This window comes from Chanos chanos, chromosome 1 (genome assembly GCF_902362185.1).
Source record: "Chanos chanos chromosome 1, fChaCha1.1, whole genome shotgun sequence".
Lineage (NCBI taxonomy): Eukaryota > Metazoa > Chordata > Actinopteri > Gonorynchiformes > Chanidae > Chanos > Chanos chanos.
In genome coordinates this window covers 47,050,808-47,073,553 of record NC_044495.1, presented here as the reverse complement: position 1 = coordinate 47,073,553, position 22,746 = coordinate 47,050,808, and the positions used below count along the sequence as shown (strand labels likewise).

The 22,746-nt window shown below is 40.9% G+C and overlaps 1 protein-coding gene across 1 annotated transcript; it reads right to left on the bottom strand.

Moving 5' to 3' along the window:
• Positions 1-1,583: 1,583 nt before the first annotated feature.
• Positions 1,584-22,533, bottom strand: morc2 (MORC family CW-type zinc finger 2). Its single transcript, XM_030776221.1, has 27 exons — positions 22,455-22,533; positions 19,139-19,339; positions 17,569-17,622; positions 17,353-17,387; positions 16,327-16,395; positions 15,054-15,144; positions 14,514-14,622; positions 14,228-14,387; positions 13,955-14,066; positions 13,395-13,520; positions 13,012-13,091; positions 12,157-12,239; positions 11,686-11,771; positions 10,193-10,333; positions 9,429-9,583; positions 8,609-8,737; positions 8,012-8,117; positions 7,157-7,289; positions 6,848-6,934; positions 5,964-6,281; positions 4,220-4,483; positions 3,966-4,023; positions 3,723-3,861; positions 3,266-3,442; positions 2,897-2,990; positions 2,042-2,230; positions 1,584-1,923 (listed from the first exon to the last, which is right to left on the bottom strand). Exons 2-27 carry the CDS (start codon positions 19,204-19,206, stop codon positions 1,855-1,857), a joined length of 3,132 nt encoding a protein of 1,043 aa, XP_030632081.1. The 5' UTR covers positions 19,207-19,339; positions 22,455-22,533; the 3' UTR covers positions 1,584-1,854.
• Between the last annotated feature and the right edge of the window lie 213 nt (positions 22,534-22,746).

The following is a 22,746-nucleotide window of genomic DNA, read 5'->3' as shown; positions in this document are numbered from 1 at the left end:
GAGACAGGAGGAATGACGGAGTTCAAAGGCTTGCAGAGGACACAGTAACGGAACAAGGGCCTTTAAAACCTGTTTTAGGGAGCCTGAAACAGAATTACTGTCTGTCTGTGTCAAAAATGAAATCATATATTACCTATACCGTGCCCAACAACATTTATCATAATCGATTCTATATTATACGATAATCCCCCAAAATATAAATCCTCCGTGAAAGTTTCGAGAGCAGTGCTATAACTGAGCTTGACATCCCCATTTTGCTTGAAGACTGAATGGCTTCTTGGATCTTACGAGTCTACAACAGGTCATGAATCGGAATGTATCACCTGTCCATATTTGATGAGGTAGGATGTATGCGTTGGAAAATGCATTCAAGTGACGGTTGATACGGTTTAGACGAGTGCGATGCAAGCGAGCGAAAATATGAAGGAGTGAGCTTGACGACGTTAAAAAATATTGATGAAAAGATGGAGTAGAAAATTCTAGGCTTAGCTACTGTGTTTCATGTGCACAACAGCCCCCGTGATACTTTTTGTCACTGTGCGAGTTTTGGACAAAAAATGTTGACGGTGTTATCAGGTGGTGAGTGTTATCGCTCATTCTCCGTAGGCAGGTCATCGGTTTAGGCTAAAACCCGACAACCCCCGGTGCCGAAGCGAAGCGGTGCATTGTGTGATAAGTGCTGCTTGACGCTCCCAACATAGACCAAAAGCGCCGGCGTCGTTTGCCACACCCCAAAGGGTTCACTACAGTTTGTTAAAATGCAGCCAAGCTCTTTCATTAGCTCCATTCGTGCAAATCCAATCCAGCGCCACTCTGTCTTCATGCCCCTGATCTACGGTGTTTTTGAGGGCGATTTATTTACTGTGTACCACTCTCTGTCTCCTCCACAGGAATCCACACAAAACGTATATTCCCTCTGTTTGCTCACTGACTTTCCCATGAACACTACCCACTATTCGTCATCAATCTTTACTCTTAGGTAGCACATTAGTTGCAATATACCATGCAACCTTATAAACATACTACATTTTTCTACAACATTTTCACAGAAAATATAACTCAAAAAGAGATGGAGAATGGAGAATTGGGCAATACAAATATGAAGATAGAAATTCAACATATGAGAAAAGGTCAATATCAACTTCTGGGGTTTATTTGAAAAACATAACAGTTACACTGGACATAAACACTCGCTCAGAGCTAAAACTAAAACTGGAGAAGACAATTACTGATAAAACATAGCAGCTACCTGAGTTCAAGAATCCCATCTTTCAGAATACCACAGTCAGGCCGATGCTTATTTAGTCATCTTAATAAAAAGAAGGTTCTGGTTTGCGGAGGTGGAAGCCCATGTCAAGGGGTCAGGCTTTCTGCATAAAGCTGTGAGGGTGTGGATGACACTCGTTGGCTGTTAATTAGAGCTGGGAAAATGAACACAGCATACCTACCAGCCCAGAAGTAGTAACACGTGTCAATCAGAAGTTTAAAAAAAAAAAAAAAAACAATTAAAAAGAAAACAAACAAACAAAAAAAAAAAACAGATGACAGAGGCCTGTTCTTCAATAACCTTAAAACATGTGAAACTTTGCAATTCTTTTGGTCCACAAGCTTTGAATCCGAGTCTTGTATAACAGCCGTGGATTTGTGTTTATAACAGCATGTGGGGGGGAAAAAAACCCAGACAAAACAAAAACACTGTTCTGTTGTTTCAAAAAAGTGACAAAAAAGGAGAGACTAGTGTATACTTCAGCCATTTTATCCCATGACTGACTGAACAAAGAAAAAATGTAGTTTACAACAGGAGAAACCGAAAATAGAGGAAGAGATCAAATTAAACTGATCAGCAACACAGTGTCACTCTCCTTTTGTGACCAAGTCCTCAATGTAAGCGTCCAGTTCATCATCACTGCTGATCTCAATGTCCTGCAGAAACAATAAACAAAAACAAAACACTAAGTTAACCAGAATATGTGCGGTGTGTTGAGGATGTAAAGCTTTGAAACAGTAGGAGAGTGTGTATTGACAGACGATTGGCTGACACCTCTTGGACTTTCTGGAGCAGGGCGACAATGTTAGTTCTCAGTTTGCGTAGTTTCTCTTCGGACTCTCTGAGTCGGGCTTCTGCTCCGCTGCTCTTCTCCTCCACGGCCCGCGCACGAGACTCCGCCCGATTCTGATACGAGTTACACAGACTCTGGAGTCCTGCTTCATACTGCTGAAAATACTCTTTCTGCAACACAGAAACACACACACATAATCAACACTCTCCACTAAAAACAAACTCTGCAACATACAAACAAACAAACACACACACACACACACAATCAACACTCTCTGCTCCACAAACATTCACATTTTGGCTGCGTTCACACTACACACAACATCTGTCAGTCCTAGTATTTATTTATTTTCATTTGTAACTATCATTTTGAGAGGGAATATTGGTTATTTTCCCTTTCATACATACATTTTGGTTTGGTTATTTTCCTTTTTATATCTATTGAGGGAAAAGACTTCTGCATGCTCTTTCAGAGTCATTCACTGGGCATGTACCAAGGCTGCTGATGCCTGGGTGAGGTATCAAAGCTGTTTTGCATTAAATAAAACACTCCAACAACATCTGATTGGTATGTGCCGACCACATCTGAGTATACAACATACGGTTCATGTTTGCCCTAAAGTGTGACCACGCGATAAGTTCTCATAAGTTAATTCTGACAGGTAATGGAGAGGAATAAGATGACATTTGACAAGTGTTATAACTCCCTATTCAGTTTTAGTAAAGAAAAATGACAGACTTAAATACTGATACTCATGTCTGTGAGGTTCCTCTGACTGCTACTGTGATTTTGAGCTCAACACGGAATCCTATCACGTGACACAGCTTGTCACCTACAATGGGGAAAGCCACCAGGTCTTCGGCCGTCATGGTGTTTACTGACTCCTTTGGGATTCGGAAATCTGGTGGGAAAAAATACCGTAGTAGCGTCCTGAAATGAATGAAAACAAAAACAAGTGAGGTAAGGTAAATGCAAAGACCAAGACATGTCTATAGAAATGAATGAAAACAAAAACAAGTGAGGTAAGGTAAATGCAAAGACCAAGACATGTCTATAGAAATGAATGAAAACAAAAACAAGTGAGGTAAGGTAAATGCAAAGACCAAGACGTGTCTATAGAAATGAATGAAAACAAAAACAAGTGAGGTAAGGTAAATGCAAAGACCAAGACGTGTCTATAGAAGAGCATGCACACACACACACACCTCATCACCGAGACCAGACCATCCACTGTCTCTCGGCTAGGCCCACTCTGAGTTGTGTCGGGCTCTGCTGCAGTGGGCGGAGTTACGGGCCCTGCTGGGCCCTGATTGGTGTCTGGACTGTGAGACTCTGGGGAGGCGGGACGCATGAGACGAACCTCATCACTACCCTTAAACACCCTAAGATCAAAACACATGTACATGTTTATGTTACAGAAACATAAATGCACGCACGCACACACACACAAACAAACTCAACAATTATCCCTCTGTGTCAGCCAGGGGCTTTTAGTATATTTATAACTATGACAGAGGTGTGAAATACTCTTTTATAAAAACCTCATTATTAGTGGCTCTAAAACAGCTCAACTCTATTCCACAAACGGTGTGTCCTGATTTGGTGAGCGTATGAATGGAGTGTAAGCAGGTATGAGGTGCAGCATGTGGGTGTGTGGATTACCATCGATCTCGTGGGGTGTTCATCGGGACGTAATCAAACTTCACCTTCCACCGCACCCTTTCCTTAGTGGCTTCCACAGCCGTCACACGACCAGTAAACCATTCACCGTTCACCTTTGCCTCCACCAAAACACCTTTATCTGACATACACACACACATACACACACACACACACACTTTCCTTAAAACAGCGTAGACAGTGAATGGCTATGTGCATTCGAGTGTGCAAGTGGCATGTTACTACCTTTATGGGCATTTTTCATGTCTTTTTTCAGATCCTCCTCAGTGCTTTTTTTGATTTGCTACAAAAGAAAAAAAAAGGCACACAATTAATCATCAGGAACTTAATCAGGATCAGTTAATCAGAAATCATGCAACAAAGCACTGTTTGCCATGGATATATATTAAATAAGCATCAGAAATGTTTCTCTGTGTGTGTGTGTGTGTGTGTGTGTGAGTGTGAGTGTGTGTGAGTGTGTCTGAGTGTGCGTGCCAAACCTCAGTTGTATCCCTAGCACCGTTGCTTGACTGGATCTTCTCTGTGGTTCCTTTCCTACTTTTGTCAGTTGATAATGTAACTTTGGTTTTTTTGGGCTGCGGCTCTTCTTCTTCACTCTCCTCCTCCTCCTCTTCTTCCTCCTCCTCCTCCTCTTCTTCTTCTTCCTCTTCATCCTCCTCGTCCTCCTCCTGTGCTTTAGCTCCATGTGAAGCTGATCTCTTTTTGGCTGTGGTCTGTCTGGCAGATGTTCTGGTGGATGATGGCTGCAGACAGAAATAAAAAAAAAAAGAGGAAGCTGATTTTTACACATATTAAGGGGCGAGGAATCCTAAAAAAAAAAAATGACATTCATTAAAAATTCGTTATATGCAGGTCTGACCAACACTTGTCCACTCACATCCACCTACATATACATGTTTAACTGATCCTACAACAGTGGTGATGACCACATGAGGGCAAATACAGGCCAAATTTCTATTCCATTCATCCACTCCTCAGATGAATGAAAGACAGGCTGACTTTGGTAGAGTCTAAGGAGCTTTGACTGCACGGCTGCACAGAGTAAAAGAGAGAAGAAAATGGCAAATGTGCTCTCCTTTACTTTACTGACTCTAATGACTCAAAGGAGAGACACGGTCGGCTGGCCAATCAGCAGTGGCTCTGGCAACCTGTATAAATACTACAGACCACACACACACTGTATGGGTTCAGCCAAAACACCACATAACACACAGGCATTCTACACAGTAAGTGTCTGTGGTTTAAATATTAAGAAAAGAACAGCAAAGCCTTACATGCCACTCAGTGCAGCAGTGGAAGAGAGGTTTTTTTTTTCAGCTGTGACCAGGAGTCTCCAGTCTAAATGTGCCAACTATCATTTGTAAATTCCTGATCTCTCCAAGTCCAGATCAAAGGTCTTTGCTGGACTACTTGGCTGAAGATGAATGCTCCACTGATTGACTGTACAGGGTGACTACTCACTAAACTCTGATACAGTGGGCAGCCACTGAAGCTAGTTAAGAGTTAACTACACAGCATTACCTGCATGTATTGATCAAATCTAGATAAGGAACTAGGTCAAAGGTACCCCCCCCCCCCCCCCCCCCCCCAAACCCCCATCCTCACTCCCCAGGTGAAAGGTGTGTGATAGTTGGTCGCTGGCAGAGGACAAATGAGTCAGGCATGACTGCTAGGCAGAGCTGGCCAGAGACAGGACCAGCACTGCTTATTTTGAGCCCCGGGTCCAATCTCAGGGGTCTGCCAGAACAGTTGGGTGTCCAGGAATCCTTGGTGGAATTTAAGGGTCAGTGTGGATCTTTTAATGAACACTACAGACACAAACGCCTTGTTCAAATATAGCTGGTAATGATGCACTGCCACTGGATGCTCCTGTAGACATGATGAAACCAGGCCATCAAGTCCAGTGACAAGCATTAAACCCAAACCTATAGGTTTATTTTCAAATAAGAAACACAATAGCAAAAACACTGGGAAAATGCCAAACCGTTCCTTCATGGCCTATGTTACGATAATCCATAAGGACTTTCCCTTCAGTTGTGCGCTGCAGGTTTGCCTTTCATTTTAAAGCTCAACATGTCTTTCTTTTTTTTCCTCTGATCAAAAGGTCAACTAACGAGTTCACACTGTGCGCAATGGAACAAACCCTCAACACGAGACATAACTCAACCAAATGAATAAATCAATACATACATACATAAAACCGTTTTCTGACTGTGTACTCACTGTGGCGATGCGGGGGGTGCTTCTTCGTAACGGTGCTCTGGAGGAAGGGGTGGAGGGTGTGCTCGAAGCTTTTGGCGTCGGTTTCACGGATTTTGTTGTTTGGGTGGGTGTGACCTTGGCTTTGACGGGCATCTGTGGTGCCGCGGGGGTCCGGGTGGGGCGCGGCGGTGGGGTAGACTTCAGGCTCGGTGCTGACTTTAGGGACGCTATTGGTTTAGGGGGTGCTGTTTTCTGTAGTTGACTGGTGGCATTTTTGACCACTGCAGGGAGAGGCGGGGAGCGGGGACGGACTGCCGTGCGCTGTGATGAACGGGTTACCTAAAAACATCAGACGTCTTTGTGAACAGGAGATTTTTTTTCAATTCTGTGCCAGAAATGTTTTTGTATCCGAAAACTACCATCCCACTTTACAATGCATGCAAGTAATTGAAATACGCAAAGGTAGCTGATTTGCCTCCCATAAACCCCAGAGAGAAGAGCTGCCATTTGAAAGCTAACAGAATCTAGAAGTGTAAGATTAGGAGTACCTTATCCGAACAGACATATTACTACCAATTAGAGGTGAGGAGTTTAATCACATTGTGATGTAGTAGTTTTGCACTCCTGTTTCAGAATGAAAATAACACTGCTTAGAACTGTCACTGTGTACTGTGTGTGTAAAAGTATTGTGAAGTACACAGTGCTGAGTAATAAGCAGAGGGATAAAAGCCTCCTCAAAACAGTAAGGAGACAGTAAGATCACACCAAGAACATACACATTAAAACAAAAAGTCTTAGGAGTGTTTTTTTAAAGGGTATTGTGAAAAAAAGAACTAGAACATGATAAACAAATGCACAATCAAGTGAATATCCAGCTTTTTGTGCCATAAACTTGAGGTCTATACCTGAGCAGACCGCCCCTCCTCAGGTTTCAGGCTGACTTCTAGAGGAAGCTGTCGCACATCAGATGCCGATCTCACCGTTGATGTTTTCTACAGAGATGAACAGACTCAGAAATGTTTTCTACTGAGACATACAGAGCTGGTATGTCAGACAGTAAATTACATGTAGTATTGGACTCATCTGCATTCAAATCACAATGCAGTTCGATCAAACAATAAACTGCTCCTCAGGAAAACAACTCACTGGTGCATTATGATAAGGACAACTTAAAAAGTGAGGGAGGAGGTAAAATGAGATGGACTGACAATTACTTGTAAAGCCTCTAGTTTCTCCTGTTGTTGGCGGATTTTCTCTGAAAGCTCTTTCTGTTTGTCCTCGGCTGTTTTCGTGTCCTTCCTCAAAACCCCGACAGGCAAATTCTGTTTCTGCTCAGGAGCCTCACACCTGTAAGTGTGAGTGTGAGTGTGTGTGTGTGTTTTTGTGAGAGAGACAGTGAGAGTGAGAGAGAGAGAGAGAGAGGAATCGGTTGAGAAAAGAGTTTGGGCTCTATCTTATAACCAGCGCCACACGGTGCAAACCAAAACACAAGTGTCTTTGCTAGTTTCAGACCAAGGCAGTTGTCATTTTCCCATCTAGTGCCCATGTTGTTCAAATAGCAAATGAAATTGCATCCATCTGGGCAGTTGGTCTTAAAATGATGCGTGGTCAGGTGCATTGCTGGCACGTTGCTGTTTTGAATGCAACTGAAAGTCTCTGCGCTTAGTCCAACAAAAACCTGGTCTAAAGTCAGGTCACCGATGTTTAATTGAAAAATGGAGTCCCTGATTGGACAGAGGATCGGGAGACAGTGGAGGCAGCGAATCGCTCTTTTCGTCGAGGTGCTAAGTCTGCCGTTGTAATAGTAATCCATCATGGTGCCAGCGCAGGTGGCTTTTAAAAGGGAATGGGAGCTGACACTCTGATTGGTTTATTGCATGTTACACCCAAAACACACCCACGATTAATTAAGAGACTAAGTACAACTCTTTTGCACCTTTCTCTGCACTAAAATTATCCACCGTTAAACTAGCAAAAGTGGATTTGAACACGCCCTAAATGCACTTAGACCGTTAAAATAAAGCCCTTTAAGTGCTATGAGCCAACACCGCACATTGTGCTGTTTGTACCTGTCCTGCGTGCCGTCAGGGTTCATTAAACAGACCCAGCTGTCAGGGTACCGCTTATCCACTGCATCCATCTGAAACGGCAGTGTTCGCCACTTCAGACACTTATCTGTGAGAGACAGAGAGAGAGAGAGAGAGAGAGAGAGAACGGGGTGAGATGTGACTAAGATTAGCCTTGCGAGCATACAGCATCATTACGGTTACACTCTAAAATGTACTATCTTACAGTGAAAAAGCTAAATAAACCAGTGGCCTACTAAGAAACGAGCAGAGAGACTTTCTCTTAAAGTTTGTTCAGTAAGGGTTGTACATTTCTTCCTGTGAAGCTGGGAGCCATTACTTTTTGTAAGCAGCGAATCACTCCATTTTTGGGGTGGTAGTGTTGATTTTGTAGCAAAGACAATTCCACAGACAGTGAATGGTAGAAAACTATGGATTTCATACTAGAATGTTCCCATAGCAATCACACAAATGTCATAGCATAGTAACATTCAAAAACTGCATCTCTGCACTTTAACAGGTCTATTAGAGTGGAGATATACCCAGTTCTCTTTTGTCTGTGAATGATCTTACACTAACTGTGTGGCTGTGGATATTTACCACACTGTATTGTAACTGGTATCTCCATGGCTCTGCGCCGACGGTAACGAAGGTCGTTTGAAGGTGGAGCATTCCAGTTGGCTGACAGGTAGCCAAACTCATCCCAGAATTTCACAATGCCTTTTTGAGCTGTCAGTAAAACCCAATAGCACACAAGTGAGTTGTTCAATCGACATACCACATAATCTAGTCAAAGATTTAGAAAGTTTACACAGTCAGTAAGATTATACAATTTCTAATTTCTGAAATTAGTTTAATTAAAGTTTAATTTAATTTTAAATTAGTTAAACACAGCCCTGCAACAATAATCATCATGTAAACATTATTATGCAAAATTTTGAAAGCCATGTTTTTGACCAACACTCAACCTTAAACTACTGATATTAAAGTAGATCTATTTATATAAAAATCACATTTTGTTGAACTTTGCTGAACATTTTGTAGTTCACAGTTAATTTCACCTGAGAAGAAATCCTATATCTTGCCAAATCACACTGATATCTTGAAGCAAACCAGGCATTTTAGGCATTATACCCAGAATTTATGTTAACTTTAAGGGATAGTTCACATATCATCGAATTTACTACCTACAATTAATTGCAATGAGACAGTTTTCAAGAAAATGTTCTACAATAACCTCTAAAAGCACAAACCACTGTTTTTTCCCCCCTGTACTTCAGTGTTTCTGGGGACTTGTGTACCAGAATCCCTTATCAGCCTGAATGATCCTAAAGGATACTGATTATGAAGGTCAAACACTCTTAAGGATCCTGTGCAATCTTGCGAACATGACACACTGCACGCGCGCAGAAAGTCTCACCTATGCCAATGTCCTTCCAATACTGGGCCAGGTGATCTCCCATGGCCCTCAGTAAATGTCTGTACTCTTTAGCATCTGCAAAGTCCTGCTTATTGTGAGTCGGCTCCAACACCAGATATGGGACATCCACCACCCCCACAACACCTCCACACGCCCTGGTGCAAACACGCACGCACACACACACACACACACACACACACACACACACACGCATGCACGCACGCACGCACGCACGCACACAGCGTAACATACAAAATCCAGAGTGAAACTCCCACTACCATCACCAACCGAATGTTGTACTTATACATTTTACGTTTAAATTTACTTGAAACAGGCAAAACATAAATTTGACAGGACAACAGAAATTAGCATTTACAAATGTGCTGCAGACGACAGCAACACCTCCACTTGCTGTGTCTCTACCTGTGTGATAACGCTAAAAATTTGCCTGTTGTTTTGTCTGTTGTTTATATTTAGAATCTGTGGTCACCATCCTGTGCCAGCACAAATGTGAAACAAACGCATTGGAAACTTGCACTCTATTTTTTAACCGTGCAAACAGATTAAGTTCAACAGTCAGTCAAATTAATAATCTAGTTAATACAACTGGCTCAGTAGCATAAGACAAGGATAACTTCAGTGTTAGACCGAGGCACATAATCTGGTCATCTGAGTGACTGTTTTTTATGTTTATAATCTACACATACATATTATAAATAAATAATCTCCATTATGCTCATACATTGATGCATTGTATAACTCACATTCCTCCTTCCAGCTGTGGCCCTGTCTTTTCATACATCTTTATGAGACGGCTGCAGTTGTAGATGAACATGCCGTCCTGGTCTCGTCTCTCTATGTTAACACCAAAGATGAAACTCAGTTCTTTAGGCTCCTTCAATGCTCTGACACAGACAAACAGACAACAAGAGCATCGTTAAATACTGATTTATTAGAGTTAGTAAATAACAACAACAACAACAACAATGTTAAAATTAATAATAACTTCTCTGAGTTAGCAACTCAAAGTCAATAGGTGATTTATTTATCTGTAATAAAATGTCTAAAAGCATAAGATTATTAGAATTAATATTAATCTTCATATTTGCACAATAACAACGTCACTAAACAGTCACACTCAAGACAAATGGCACTATTCCTAAGATTAGAAGAGGTTGGGGCACAGTTGGGAGAGTGACCAAATGCTCAGGAGTTTTTTTTTTTAAAGGAAAATTACAAGATTTCATAGTTTATACAATATTTTATCTTTTTGTGAAAAAGATCACAAGTCTACAAAGTTTTTGGCATAATCTAAAATAAATTATAAATTGCTAATATATTCATCATTGGAGATAACAGATTAGACATGGCTTATTCTGAAAGAGGGATCAAGCATTGAGACAATTATTCTCACAAATGTGTTTGAAACTGTTACATGATTCTGGCTTTGACTTACAACGACTGGACATCCTATGACATGAATGACTGACAATCTTCACAGATATAACTAAGACTTAGCACCCTCTTTTATTCTATTTACTGCTGAACTGTAAAGGCTGATTTATACTTCTGTGCAGGCTCTGCGCGGAGCCTACGCCATAGCCTACGCTGTTGTGAGCATTTATACTTCTGTGTAGTGTATCTGCGCCGCCCTGTAACGACATCGCCAAAACGTTAGTTTGCGGTGGGATTTCTATGCCACTGTGTTGATTTTCTTTGTGCATTACAAAACAACTGCGAGAATAATGTTAAATAAAAAAGTCGGAATTCAGTCCTTGCACAGCAATACCTGTTTTGCGTTCAATAGGAGGACTAGTGAGGGACAAACAAATGGAGCTCTCAATGGTGACTGAAACTGAGCGGATCATGTTGGAGTTGGAGCTAATAAATGTTGAACAACAGTTACTTTTACTGAAATTACAGGAACACAAAAAAGACAGAAGACTTCGGAGGAGATGGTGTGTACGACCATTGAACCGACTGAGGCAGAATCTGGGTGATGTGACCACGCAGATCTATCACAGTTGTTGTGGTCTGTGTCGATGTGTATCGCAGCGACGCATAGTTACATTTCTGGGGAGGTGCGCGTCAGGCTACAGCAAAGGTTACGTGGCCACGCAGAGCTTACGGCATAGATTCGATGCAGAAGTATAAATTGGCCTTTAGCAGAATCAGAGCAAACATGCGAGCATGCTCTTTGCTCTTTTAGATGTCTGAAATAGAAGTGTGATGTTTTCACTGTGTACATTTGTATTACCTTTGCTTTGCCTGGTAGATGCTCTGTTTTCTCGTAGCTTCACCACGTAATGCAATAGCAGAGTCCTGAACCTTCCGTAACGCTGCCTGGATTAGACACGCCAGTTGACACACGTTAACAAAGATTCCTCGAAAAACATCAAACCAACACACCAGCTGTCTACTGTTTCATTTTTTTTGACTGTTTCTGTTTTTAACTTTGACTGGGATGTCTGTCTCAACATTTCAGGACAATGCTCCTACACTGGTAAACCTGTATTACAGTCATGGTTTCGTGCAGACTGTAGACAGTGTAATCCCATATGATGGCATGTGTATAAGCTGCACATGAAGGATGACTCCCAACACATGTGTTTTCCACCATGTTGGGCATCCAACAATCAAACGCATCAAGTTCATTATGCATAGCTTCATTAAGGTCATTCATTTGAAGTGGATCATAAGTTTTAACACTAACAGCTATAACCCTTACCCTTGCCTCTTTAGAAAAATCATCTCCCAGTTTGGCCTCAAAAGCACGTGATTTGCTTTCGGCCTCTCTCGCCTTTTCCTCCGCTGGTTGTGAAAGAAAGAAAACAAAACACAACAGAAAAGATAGCACATCGGGGGGGGAAAAAAGAACAGGGACCCCATAATTACAACCACGGGAAGTGATAGTGGTGTGTGCTTGTGTGTCACTGCTAAAGGACATTTTCACCTTTAAATAGCTTTTAACATGCACCGTGGCTCTCCATGACCAAGCTGCCTGTATTTTAAACTGGATGTTTTAATTGTAGCATGATAGTAACACAACAATGAGGTTCAGTGATCCCTCCCCCACTTCGAATGGTCATGAGAACTACTGTAAATTAATGCGGTCAACCCTCTGGCTTTCTGAGAACACGGAGAACAATGTGGGGTTCACTACAGGTATCTCCTTTGGTTTCACTCTACTGTGGCTGTGTTCTCACAGTGTACAGAAATAAAAAAAACTAGCTTACTCAACTAAAGAAGAGATATAGGTTACTGAGGAAAAAAGCCTTTAAAATTATGGGCAAACACATGCTAAAAATAGTTATTTACATTTTTCCAGACTGTTATAAAAATTATACTATCTAATAATCTCAGGTTCTTATTTAGAAAATTAAGACAGGAATCAATAATATAATTCATTACATTTTGGGAGTTAACGTTAACCTGTAATGCGAGTGTTGTAAAGGCTGCTAAAAGCCAGTTGTCAGTTATGACATTTATAAAGCCATGGGTCCATGTCTTAAACTGTTCGTTTGACCTTCCATAGGAATGTTTAAAAAATCCTTTAACAGACACATGCAGTCTTCACACCCACCTATTTTAGCAAGGTGGTCGGCTTTCTTCACTTCCTGCTCTGCTCGCGTTTTAAACCGAGTTGATGTATATTTATAAACCCTGAAAGAGAGGATAAACACTTTACGCGTGTGTTTCTGCTCACACACACACACACACACACACACATACACAGTCACACACACACACACACACACAGTCACACACACAGTCTCACACACAGTCACACACACAGTCTCACACACAGTCACACACACAGTCTCACACACAGTCTCACACACAGTCTCACACACAGTCTCACACACAGTCTCACACACACACACACACAGTCTCACACACAGTCACACACTCACACACAGTCTCACACACAGTCACACAGTAACACACACACCAAGGAGTGCATACCTGGGGTTATACAAACAGCAGGACAGCCTCTTTGTCCTGACTTTATGTCCCTGGATGAAGATTCTCATTCTGGGATCAATGTAAAGAACAGCAGCGTACGCCCGAAATGACCGCCGCTCTGGTTTCCTGTCATAAACACAGATGTTGTAAAAGGCTGATGTTCCACTTTTATAGATGCATATGTATACAAACTGAAATTCCTCAAAAAACATTCCCAGTGAGGTTAAAGAGTTCAAGTAGTGTTCTCAACGCAGGTAACAAGATAAGACAACGGTCTGAGAACCGGGTCTTAATTTTGTCTTACAGACTTAATAAAACACAGAAGCACAGCGAGAGATCCCATAACAAACTAAAGCTAAAGCACATTTGGATGAAGGTGCACATATGTAAGAAGGTCTAATGGGTGCCTGTGACGGCTTCGTAATTCCACAGAAATGGACCGGCTGCTATCTTTGTTGATCGGGAATTCAACCAGCATAATGCACACCACTCATTCTGACAAGGATGCTTATAGGGAGAGTTAAATATTGGTAAAAAGAAAAAAAAAAGGGTACACTTACACTCCTTCTACAGGGGTTCCTGCCATGAGTATATCCTGATGATCTGTCTGTATGTCCAGCTCTGGTTCTCTGTTGTCCATCAGTTTAAGATTATAAACAACAACTAGAGTACCTGCACAGAAAAAGAGGGCCAGAGCGACAGATCCAATCCACTTACTCACTGGATTAACTCTCAGAACACAAACTTTATCTGTTCATCATGTCTGAGTAAATTTAACAACAACAGCAAAAAAAACAAAAAAAACAATACGACTTAAGGAAAAGAGGGCTCACCACTAGGTCCCTCAATTTTCTTAAACTGCTGGAAGAGCTGCTCCTCATTCTTAAAAGGCGAGTATTTAAAGATTAGCTCTGTTTCAATAGCGTATTTTTCTGGGTCTTGCGTCAGCGGCTGCTGGGTCTGCATATCCCAACTGGGAAGTGGAACGATAACCTTTGACAAAGAGCAAAAAGGTGAAGCAAGAGACATAGCACACTCTTAGGTTTGTGTGTGTGTGTATGTGTGTGTGTGTGTGTGTGTGTGCGCTCATAAAATAGGCTGGAAAATAAGTCAATATACCTCATCCAGTCCCTCCTCTTCATGAAAGGTTCGTGACAAAAACAAACAGGAAAGCTTGGAATCTTTCTTTGTGAAGAGGATGAAGTCTTTGCCAATGCGCATTGAGCCACTGGAAACGATAGATAAGGTCATTCAACCAACGCAAGCTCAAAATATTGTTTTACCAAAAATCTAATTATAAAAGATCAATACAATTTACATGTCTATTTCTTGGTCAGCATTTTTTTAAATGTTCTACATGATGGACAATGATAAGAAGCTAGACCAGGAGTATAAGAATCCAGTCCTGGAGAGCCAAGGTCCTGACGCTTTTCGTGTCAATCAACAACATGTGGTCTCTGATTGGCTGAGGAGTGTACACATCTGTTTCCAGGTAAAAATCAGCATGCAATTAAAAGGTGAAAACAAAACTCAGCAGGACTTTGGCCCTCCAGGCCTGGCTTCTGACATCCCTGCTTATAAAAGAATATAAGAATGTAAGAATACCAAAACAGTACTCTTGCCAAATATTCAAAGAGAACAAAAAAAAGGAGCTCTTACGATTTCAGCCCATTTCCATACTGGCCAATATGCGTGGACTCTGGAAACCGTTTGCTGGATTTGCCAAACTGGATGACGTTTGTCACTTCACCTATTGAAAACGAGCGTCTATCAAAAAGAAATACCTCACAAAAAAAAGCTTTTAAGCTCACAATTCAAGGTGTTGGAGAGCTTCAACAGGAGATTTAGGGATGGGCTTTGAGACAGGGAACACCAAACCGGCCAATATTTACACAGCTGTCAGACACCAACTGCCCCATGTTTTTTTGTTATTGTGTGAATTATACTGTACACAAGAACCCAATGTTTACAGTTTTCATTAACTGCATGGTAAAAACCTATTATGGATCTACCGACACCATTCCGATTCCATTTTTAGCTCGGTTCATCGTTGCAAAACTACTGCCAAACTCTTTTTGGGCTTTTTGCCAAAACAGAGTGTCAGTGACATCCCAGCAGGGTTTAGCAGACCACCCCACACGTCTAATGTGCTAATGTTATTAATCTGGCTGTTTCAGCCAAGACTGACGGCCAGTAATGAGAGATAAAGGGGTGGGGGGGGGACAATGCCAAATGCAAATGTGCCTTAATGTGCTTTGTGCTAAAGAGCAATCACCCAACAGGACAAGAAATCGGAAATGATATTCGGTTTGCACATTGCTTCAGTTTGTTAAGCAGGGATATTTTTATTGTTTGGAAGGCACGGGGAGCTGGAATTGGTAATGCAATGTACATAACTTATGAAATCTTTATTCTGTCGTATGTAATAGTCCCTCAGAAAATTATATTACAGGCAGTGTCCAGAGTGTTGCGCATTAACCCTTACCCAGCCAAAAAAAAAAAAAATTCACTGGCCCATAACGGATGTTAAAATGCGAGCTCTGTGTAAATAAACACACCTCGGCTACTTTTGCCTGAGAGCAACTTAGTGGTGCATTTCTGTTTATTAAACACACCACAGTAGAGTTGAATGAGACATGGGCACAGAAATGCTGTTTTATGACTTCTATGTTAAATGTCACCTTTAAACACAGCTATATATTGCATGCTACCATTTTTAGCCCAACATGTATGGAACATATTACCTAAAGGAAATCAGTAAATCCAGTTGCAGCGTATTAGAACATAAATAATATTTGAATGCAGGTTTGGTATCAGACAAATGGCCAGTAGAGTGCTGAATCAAACAAACTAAAGAGTCAGACCCACAGTGAGGATGGTCCTGCAGCCAGTTCGTGTTTGGTTTTTGTTGTGTTTGAATTTTTTTACTCACTGGGGTCCATTCCTGTTCCATCATCAAGGAAGCAAACCATGAACCCCCCTCGTAAATCTGGCCTCTTCTCTGTTGCAGAGGAGGAGAAAAAAAAATTAAAATGAAGACAGAAAACAATGGGAAAGAGACAAAGAGAGAAAAGGCTTTGATTATATCAATTATGAAAAACTGCTTTTAAATAAACAATAGAAAGCCATGCCCAGTTCAGTAAAATAAGTGACTAAAATGTGCATTGCATTTATTGATGGAGAAAGACACGTATTATCACAGTGTGATTTACCTCTGGTGCAACCTGTCCACTTTAACATAACTATTCATTCATTCAAAAATGTACTCAGCTAAACTAAAACATTCACACAAAAGACCTGTGCTGACGGTTACAACATCTGTCACTTTGCGCCCAAGAAGACATCTTTTATTGTATGACAAACATTTCAGGATGACCAAAAAAAAAAAAAAAAGCTGCCACAATGGTTTATGAAAGAAAACCACTCGGGTTCATTTTTCATTCATTCCTGAACTGTGATAAGTACCAATAGAGTTGGCATTTTGTCACTCTGGTCATGTATTAGGACCAGATAAGATACTGAATTACAGCAGCCTTCTCGACACCATCTGTATTATCTCTAACCTACTACAGTTAAGCAAATCCATAGGACCTTCAGCTCAAATAATCTCATCAGTTTAAAAGCAATTCACCTCTTTGCATATGAGTAAAATTACAACACTGTTATACCTATGCATACTGGTGGTCAGACGTATGACAGTTACACTGGTAAAGGCTCTCTCCTGCTGCAGTAGTGTAGACTCACACAATACCTTACCATCTGTTTGTGGATGCTAATGTTAGCCATCAAAAGAACTGGAATTAAAGGTGTCTAACAGTGGTGATAAAATGATTAAAAAAAAGTCTCCCAAAAAGCAGGGTCTAATATTCATGGTGGCCAATGATGTAACCATGTAATAGTCAGCAACTTTGCATACATAGCCCATATCAGTAAATGACTGTGTGTGTGTTTATGATACCTGTGTAGATGTCTATCCTTGTGGCATTTGCATCCCTACAGACAGAGTAAAACAAACTTCAATTACTATATAATTATCAGTATATAAACATGAAGAATGACTAACGTGAAAGCAAATTAAGAATACATTGGGACCCCCCTTTCTGTTTTTTTTTTTTTTTCCAAATTAAATACAGTAATGTAAGAAGACAGGAGATAAACAGGAGAGAGCAAGTACCTTGAGTTGTCCACAAGTTCAGCTAATGCTCCAAACAGAAACTCATGTGTTGTCCTGTGGGTAAGAGCACAGCAGGTCTTACAAAACACATACACACAAACACACACACACACGCACACACAAAGACCCAAACATTTTCTCAGACATTTTCACAGCCAGAAGTCCCACTGCTACAACAGGAAGTCCCATTTTCTAGGTTGTACACAATGTCACATCCCGTTTTTTTTTACTAGCCATTTTTCCCACCTTGATTCAAAACGATCCAGTGGGATTCTGGCGTTATTTTGGAATGATGTGTCGGTGGGCTTAGGCCCTGCCAGAAATCAACAGTCAGTTCCAAACAGCCACCTCTGCCCCTCACAGAATCAAAAACAATTGGTTCCATCTGCGCTCCACACCCTGACAGAAGTCTGATGGCCAGTTCCACCAGCGGGTTAGGTAATGGTGTTTCACGACTTTGTATGAATGATGCAATAGGAAGGTGATATGTCTTTGTGATGTTACATCAGACAATAAGTTAAAAAAAGGAGGGGGAGATACTGAAATGGTTCGAGGCCAAGGGTCTCACAAAAGTTAAAATACGTTTCCTAAAAAAATAATGGGGAGGGGGGGTGTGAGAGAGAGAGATATGAATAAAAGGAAACTACTTGCATGGTGTCTACTTGACAGAGGCTTTCCTAGAAGCATAAACAGCTCTGGGTAAGAGATCATTCAGAATGAAGAAATACATGAAAACACCAAAACCTTGTAAATGTGTCAAAACTCATCTTTTGTGACTTGGTATTGTAACAGAACCACACTGTCTGACAGAGTGTAGCAAAACAGATGACCTATAACCCTGTAATTTTCTATGAGAAGTGAACAGGGAAGAGGGAAGTGACAACCATGTCCGGGTTATATTCAGACAGCGCAGACAGAATCGGAGAACGGTGCCGCTTGGAGAGTGGAACCATCCCGGACTAAGACATGACATCCCTGTGTGATTGTCCCAACTCCATCTCTCCCTTGGGAGTGATGGAAGAGGAATGTGTTGAAATGGATGGATCAATATTCTTCACTTTTGTCAAAGCTTTCACCAAAATGTTTCTGACTGTACCATCGGTAAATAAAAGCTGGCTGCCCGAGCCCCAAAATATACTGTGTTTGGTCTGCTCTCTATCCACTTCATTTGTCCCCCGTGGTACAGCATATCTAAAAACACGGATGGGCAAGGGCTTCACATATGTAAAAATGTTTTTTCTTTAAAAAAAAAAAAAGAAAAGAAAAAAAGAACAGTTGGAATAAAGTATACTGTACTAACACCAGGTGTTCCTTGACCTGGAATGAAATGCTTTTAAAAAGCATGTGCAATAGGATTCTCACAACCAAACCAAACAACCGACGCCTAATCACAGGGGGCTTTGTGAGTATTCTCCTGAAATCTCACGATGTTGCTGATTATGAACTCAAATTGACCTGAAAACTGGACATACAAAGCAACAGTAGCCTGAACTGGCAGTAGAGTGAATTCTCTCTCTCTCTCACACACACACACACACACACACACACACACACACACACAGATACTTACGAATTTGTATGTAGGTACTCAAAGGTGAGCTGAGCCCGGTTTAGGTTGCTATAATTTGAATAAGCCATCTCTCATCAGCCACGCTACAGCAACATTGACTTTTTGTTTCTTTTTTTAAATCCAGGCAGACTGAGGTCTCCTCTCCTCCCTTAGCCCTCTATCGCTGGTGAACTTCACATGGATCTGTGATTAAAGCGGCACCTAATGAATAAATAAATGAATGAATGAATAAATAAATCTACACCACATAAACAAACAAGCTGGTATATTTGGAAGTGATGAAAAGTTATTTTTGCAGAGAAATATTTTTTGCACTCAGCTAATGACATTTAGATTGTGTGCAAAAATGGTATGTCAGCAAAATCACACACACACACACACACACACACACACACTGCCACATAGATTGGTAAACATTAGAATAATTCAAGAACACCTTGTGAACATCAACACTTTGCACAAAACCTGCAAAAGCACAAAACATATATGGTGCGTGTACCGGTACAACTAGCTCATGTTGATTTGTCTAGCAGTGGTTCCTCTCATTTTAATGCAAAAGAAAACAGATCAGTCGGAAGATTAGCTAAAAAAACAATTCCCTTTTTCATGAGTTATACTTTTTTTTTTTTTACTTTAAGTCACATTCAATAAATTCACATTTAGTTCTGCTTTGTTCAAATTAAAAACAAAGACAATGTCAGTGTCAGGCTGATGATACGTGATTGACAAAATCAACATCCATCTCTTGATCAATTCAAGGACACTGCAGTGTCAAGATATCCCACTCCAGTAAGGCAAGTTAAGTCTAGCTAAGTTTTAGCCACAGCTTTCAGCATCTCATCAAACCATTAGCAAAGCTAAACGCCTGTGAACAATAAGGGGACAAAAGGATAAGATCCAGTCAGGTGAACGTCCTTAGGGTTGAAAGTTTACAGTTTAGTAATATTAGTTAAAGCACAATTAGTACAAAGTTAACAAAACAGTTTCCTAGTAGTAGTAGTGCATAGACAGTGTGGCTTCCAAATACAGTGTTAACTAATACAGTATTCACTAGGGTAAAGTTTTGGCAGTGCATCTTATTTTGGACATGAACCAAACACTCCCCAAATGTTAAAATTCAGCAACATATCGGTGTCAGCATAAAGCTGTGTAAATTTACTGTTGTTTTATTGCATTCTTTAACACCTGTGAGCAGGTAGCTCAGGTCATTCTGGTGTAACCACCTGCCAGATGACCTTTGACCACCAGGGCAGCTTTCAGAAAAAATTTTTAAGTATGTGGGAGCTACAGACCAAAATGACAGAAGATGTTGGCAAACTCTGCCCAAATATTCCCTCCACCACTGGAACCTGGCTCTATGGCACAGTTATTTAAACAACCTGAGCAATGACAGAAGAGTTGACATTGCTATTTTATCAGGTGAAAAACTCACTGAGTTCTCAATAGCACCACAGCCACTTTGGCCATGAGGGCCATGCTTTTCTTTTTTTCCCCCAACTGCCCACATGGGAAACACAAACCTGCATCACTGGGAAATTCCTAAACCACTATTCGATCATATTATAATAATATTTAATTCAGGAACAAGATCACCTCAAATGTGTCAAAACAGATCAAGTTAATCCTGTCCAGTCCAGCCCATCTGTACTATCAGATCGCCTGTACAAAGCCAGACCGCACTCAGTCTCCATCAATGTTCAGACATTTAGAATACCAGTGTGTATTCAGTCATGCCAAACAGTAGCCTGCGGAATACGGGGGGGGGGGGGGGGTTTGACTGAAATACATCTCCACCTGATATATTCCAAACCCTAATCTTTTGTCTAAAGTCGCTCACTTTTCTAAAAAAAAAACCAAAAAACCACTAACTCAAACGAACTTTGGTTTGATCTGCAGTCTCACAACGGGCTTATACCTCACCATGGCACCCAACGACACATTAGAAAAATTACACTTTTTACAAGCAAATGTATTACCATACACTTCCCCTAAACTACAGTTGACGTGCATCTTACCCATCACAAAACATGACATAACTTGTACAAGTATTATTTTTACAGTCTGCTGTCACACACTCCTCCTGACCACATAGGAAATGGCATTTCAACAAACACACACAGTTTAGAAGAAGTCTAACCAAGATGTGTGACATGCTTGTTTCATTTGTTTTATAAACTGACTATTTCTGTGGTACCACCAACAACATACAGAAGAAGCTACATTCAGCTGCAACTAAATCTGAGTCCATGCGGCTTGGCAATTCCTGAGGGAGAGAGGTTAAAATAGAAGACGTTTTGGTCCACCTGGTCGGAGGAAAATGCAGGGCCACAAGAAATTTACTGTCAGTCACCGATTCCTTATAGTAAATGATAAAACATCAATATTGACAGCATGGTGCACAATCACTTATAAGAAATGAAGTCTCTTCCCTCACGTTAAGTGCAAGAGAAGAGCAAAACCTGAAGTAGAGAAGAATATTTTTGTGTTGAAGAAGGCAATACACCAGCAAAGTGCCTTAGTCATCTTTCCTTAAAAAACAGCTAAACAATGAAATAAACTATTGAATCAAGTCACGCAGAGTCACTGTTTGTCAACAGTTTCATTTCCAAAAACTGAGTAATGGTCTACAGTTGACAAATACTGCCAATTAGTGTAACAAAATGTCTCTATATAGGTCTTCCCGTTTGTCCGATGAACACTCAAAATTGCTAAATCGAATGTCACACATGAAGTGTCACACACCCTGTTCCTTTACAAATGCGAGTACTGAGACAGCACATTTTTTTCCTGTAAAATTAACAGAAGTCTACGCTCAGTGACAAGGGTTCAGCAAGTTGTCCTAGGTCACATAAAAATATATACATATATACATATACATCTCCCAACTGTTCTAGTCACTGCAGGAGCATTGACGATATATGATGCCAACGCTGTATTCTACTGAGAATGTCTAATGTGTATGCTAACTTTAAAACACTCGCATATTACGGACCAAGTATTCTACTTGTTGTTGACCACTGCCCACGGGACACAATACACGTAGAAGAGGCCCACTGTACGCTTGATTCTGCAGCTAAGTTAGCTCACTTGTAAGCCCTGAACTCTGAAACCCTGAAATTATTCAGATCATGAGTGCATGCTTTTTGCGATCTACTAGTGCCTAGTACTTTATATGCGGCAACCATATCTGACGTCCCCTACTGAAACTGCTGTCTACGGCTTTATATCAATATTATATATCATCCACGTTAGCTAGCTAAGTTAGTCATCTATCATTGTAAAACAGAGCTATGTGCACTACTTCAGTTCTACCAACCTTAAAACCGTGCACGGGTCATATGCGATAGTCTATTCCAACGCTTTCTCTGTTGCCTCAGTCGCTTCTTTTAATCTTTTTTCTGGAGGTATGGAAGAGTGACTACTGCAAAGGCCGCGAAAACTATCCACTGCATAGCTTCCCTCGCTGTCCTGTGAAAAAAAACACGCATGCGAACAAAAATGTAGATCACGCCCTTCAGTCGATATTAAACCAATAACACCACGACAGATTTATTTTCCCGAATTTCATTGGTACAAGCTCCTGTCATTAGGGATGAAGAGGAAGTGAA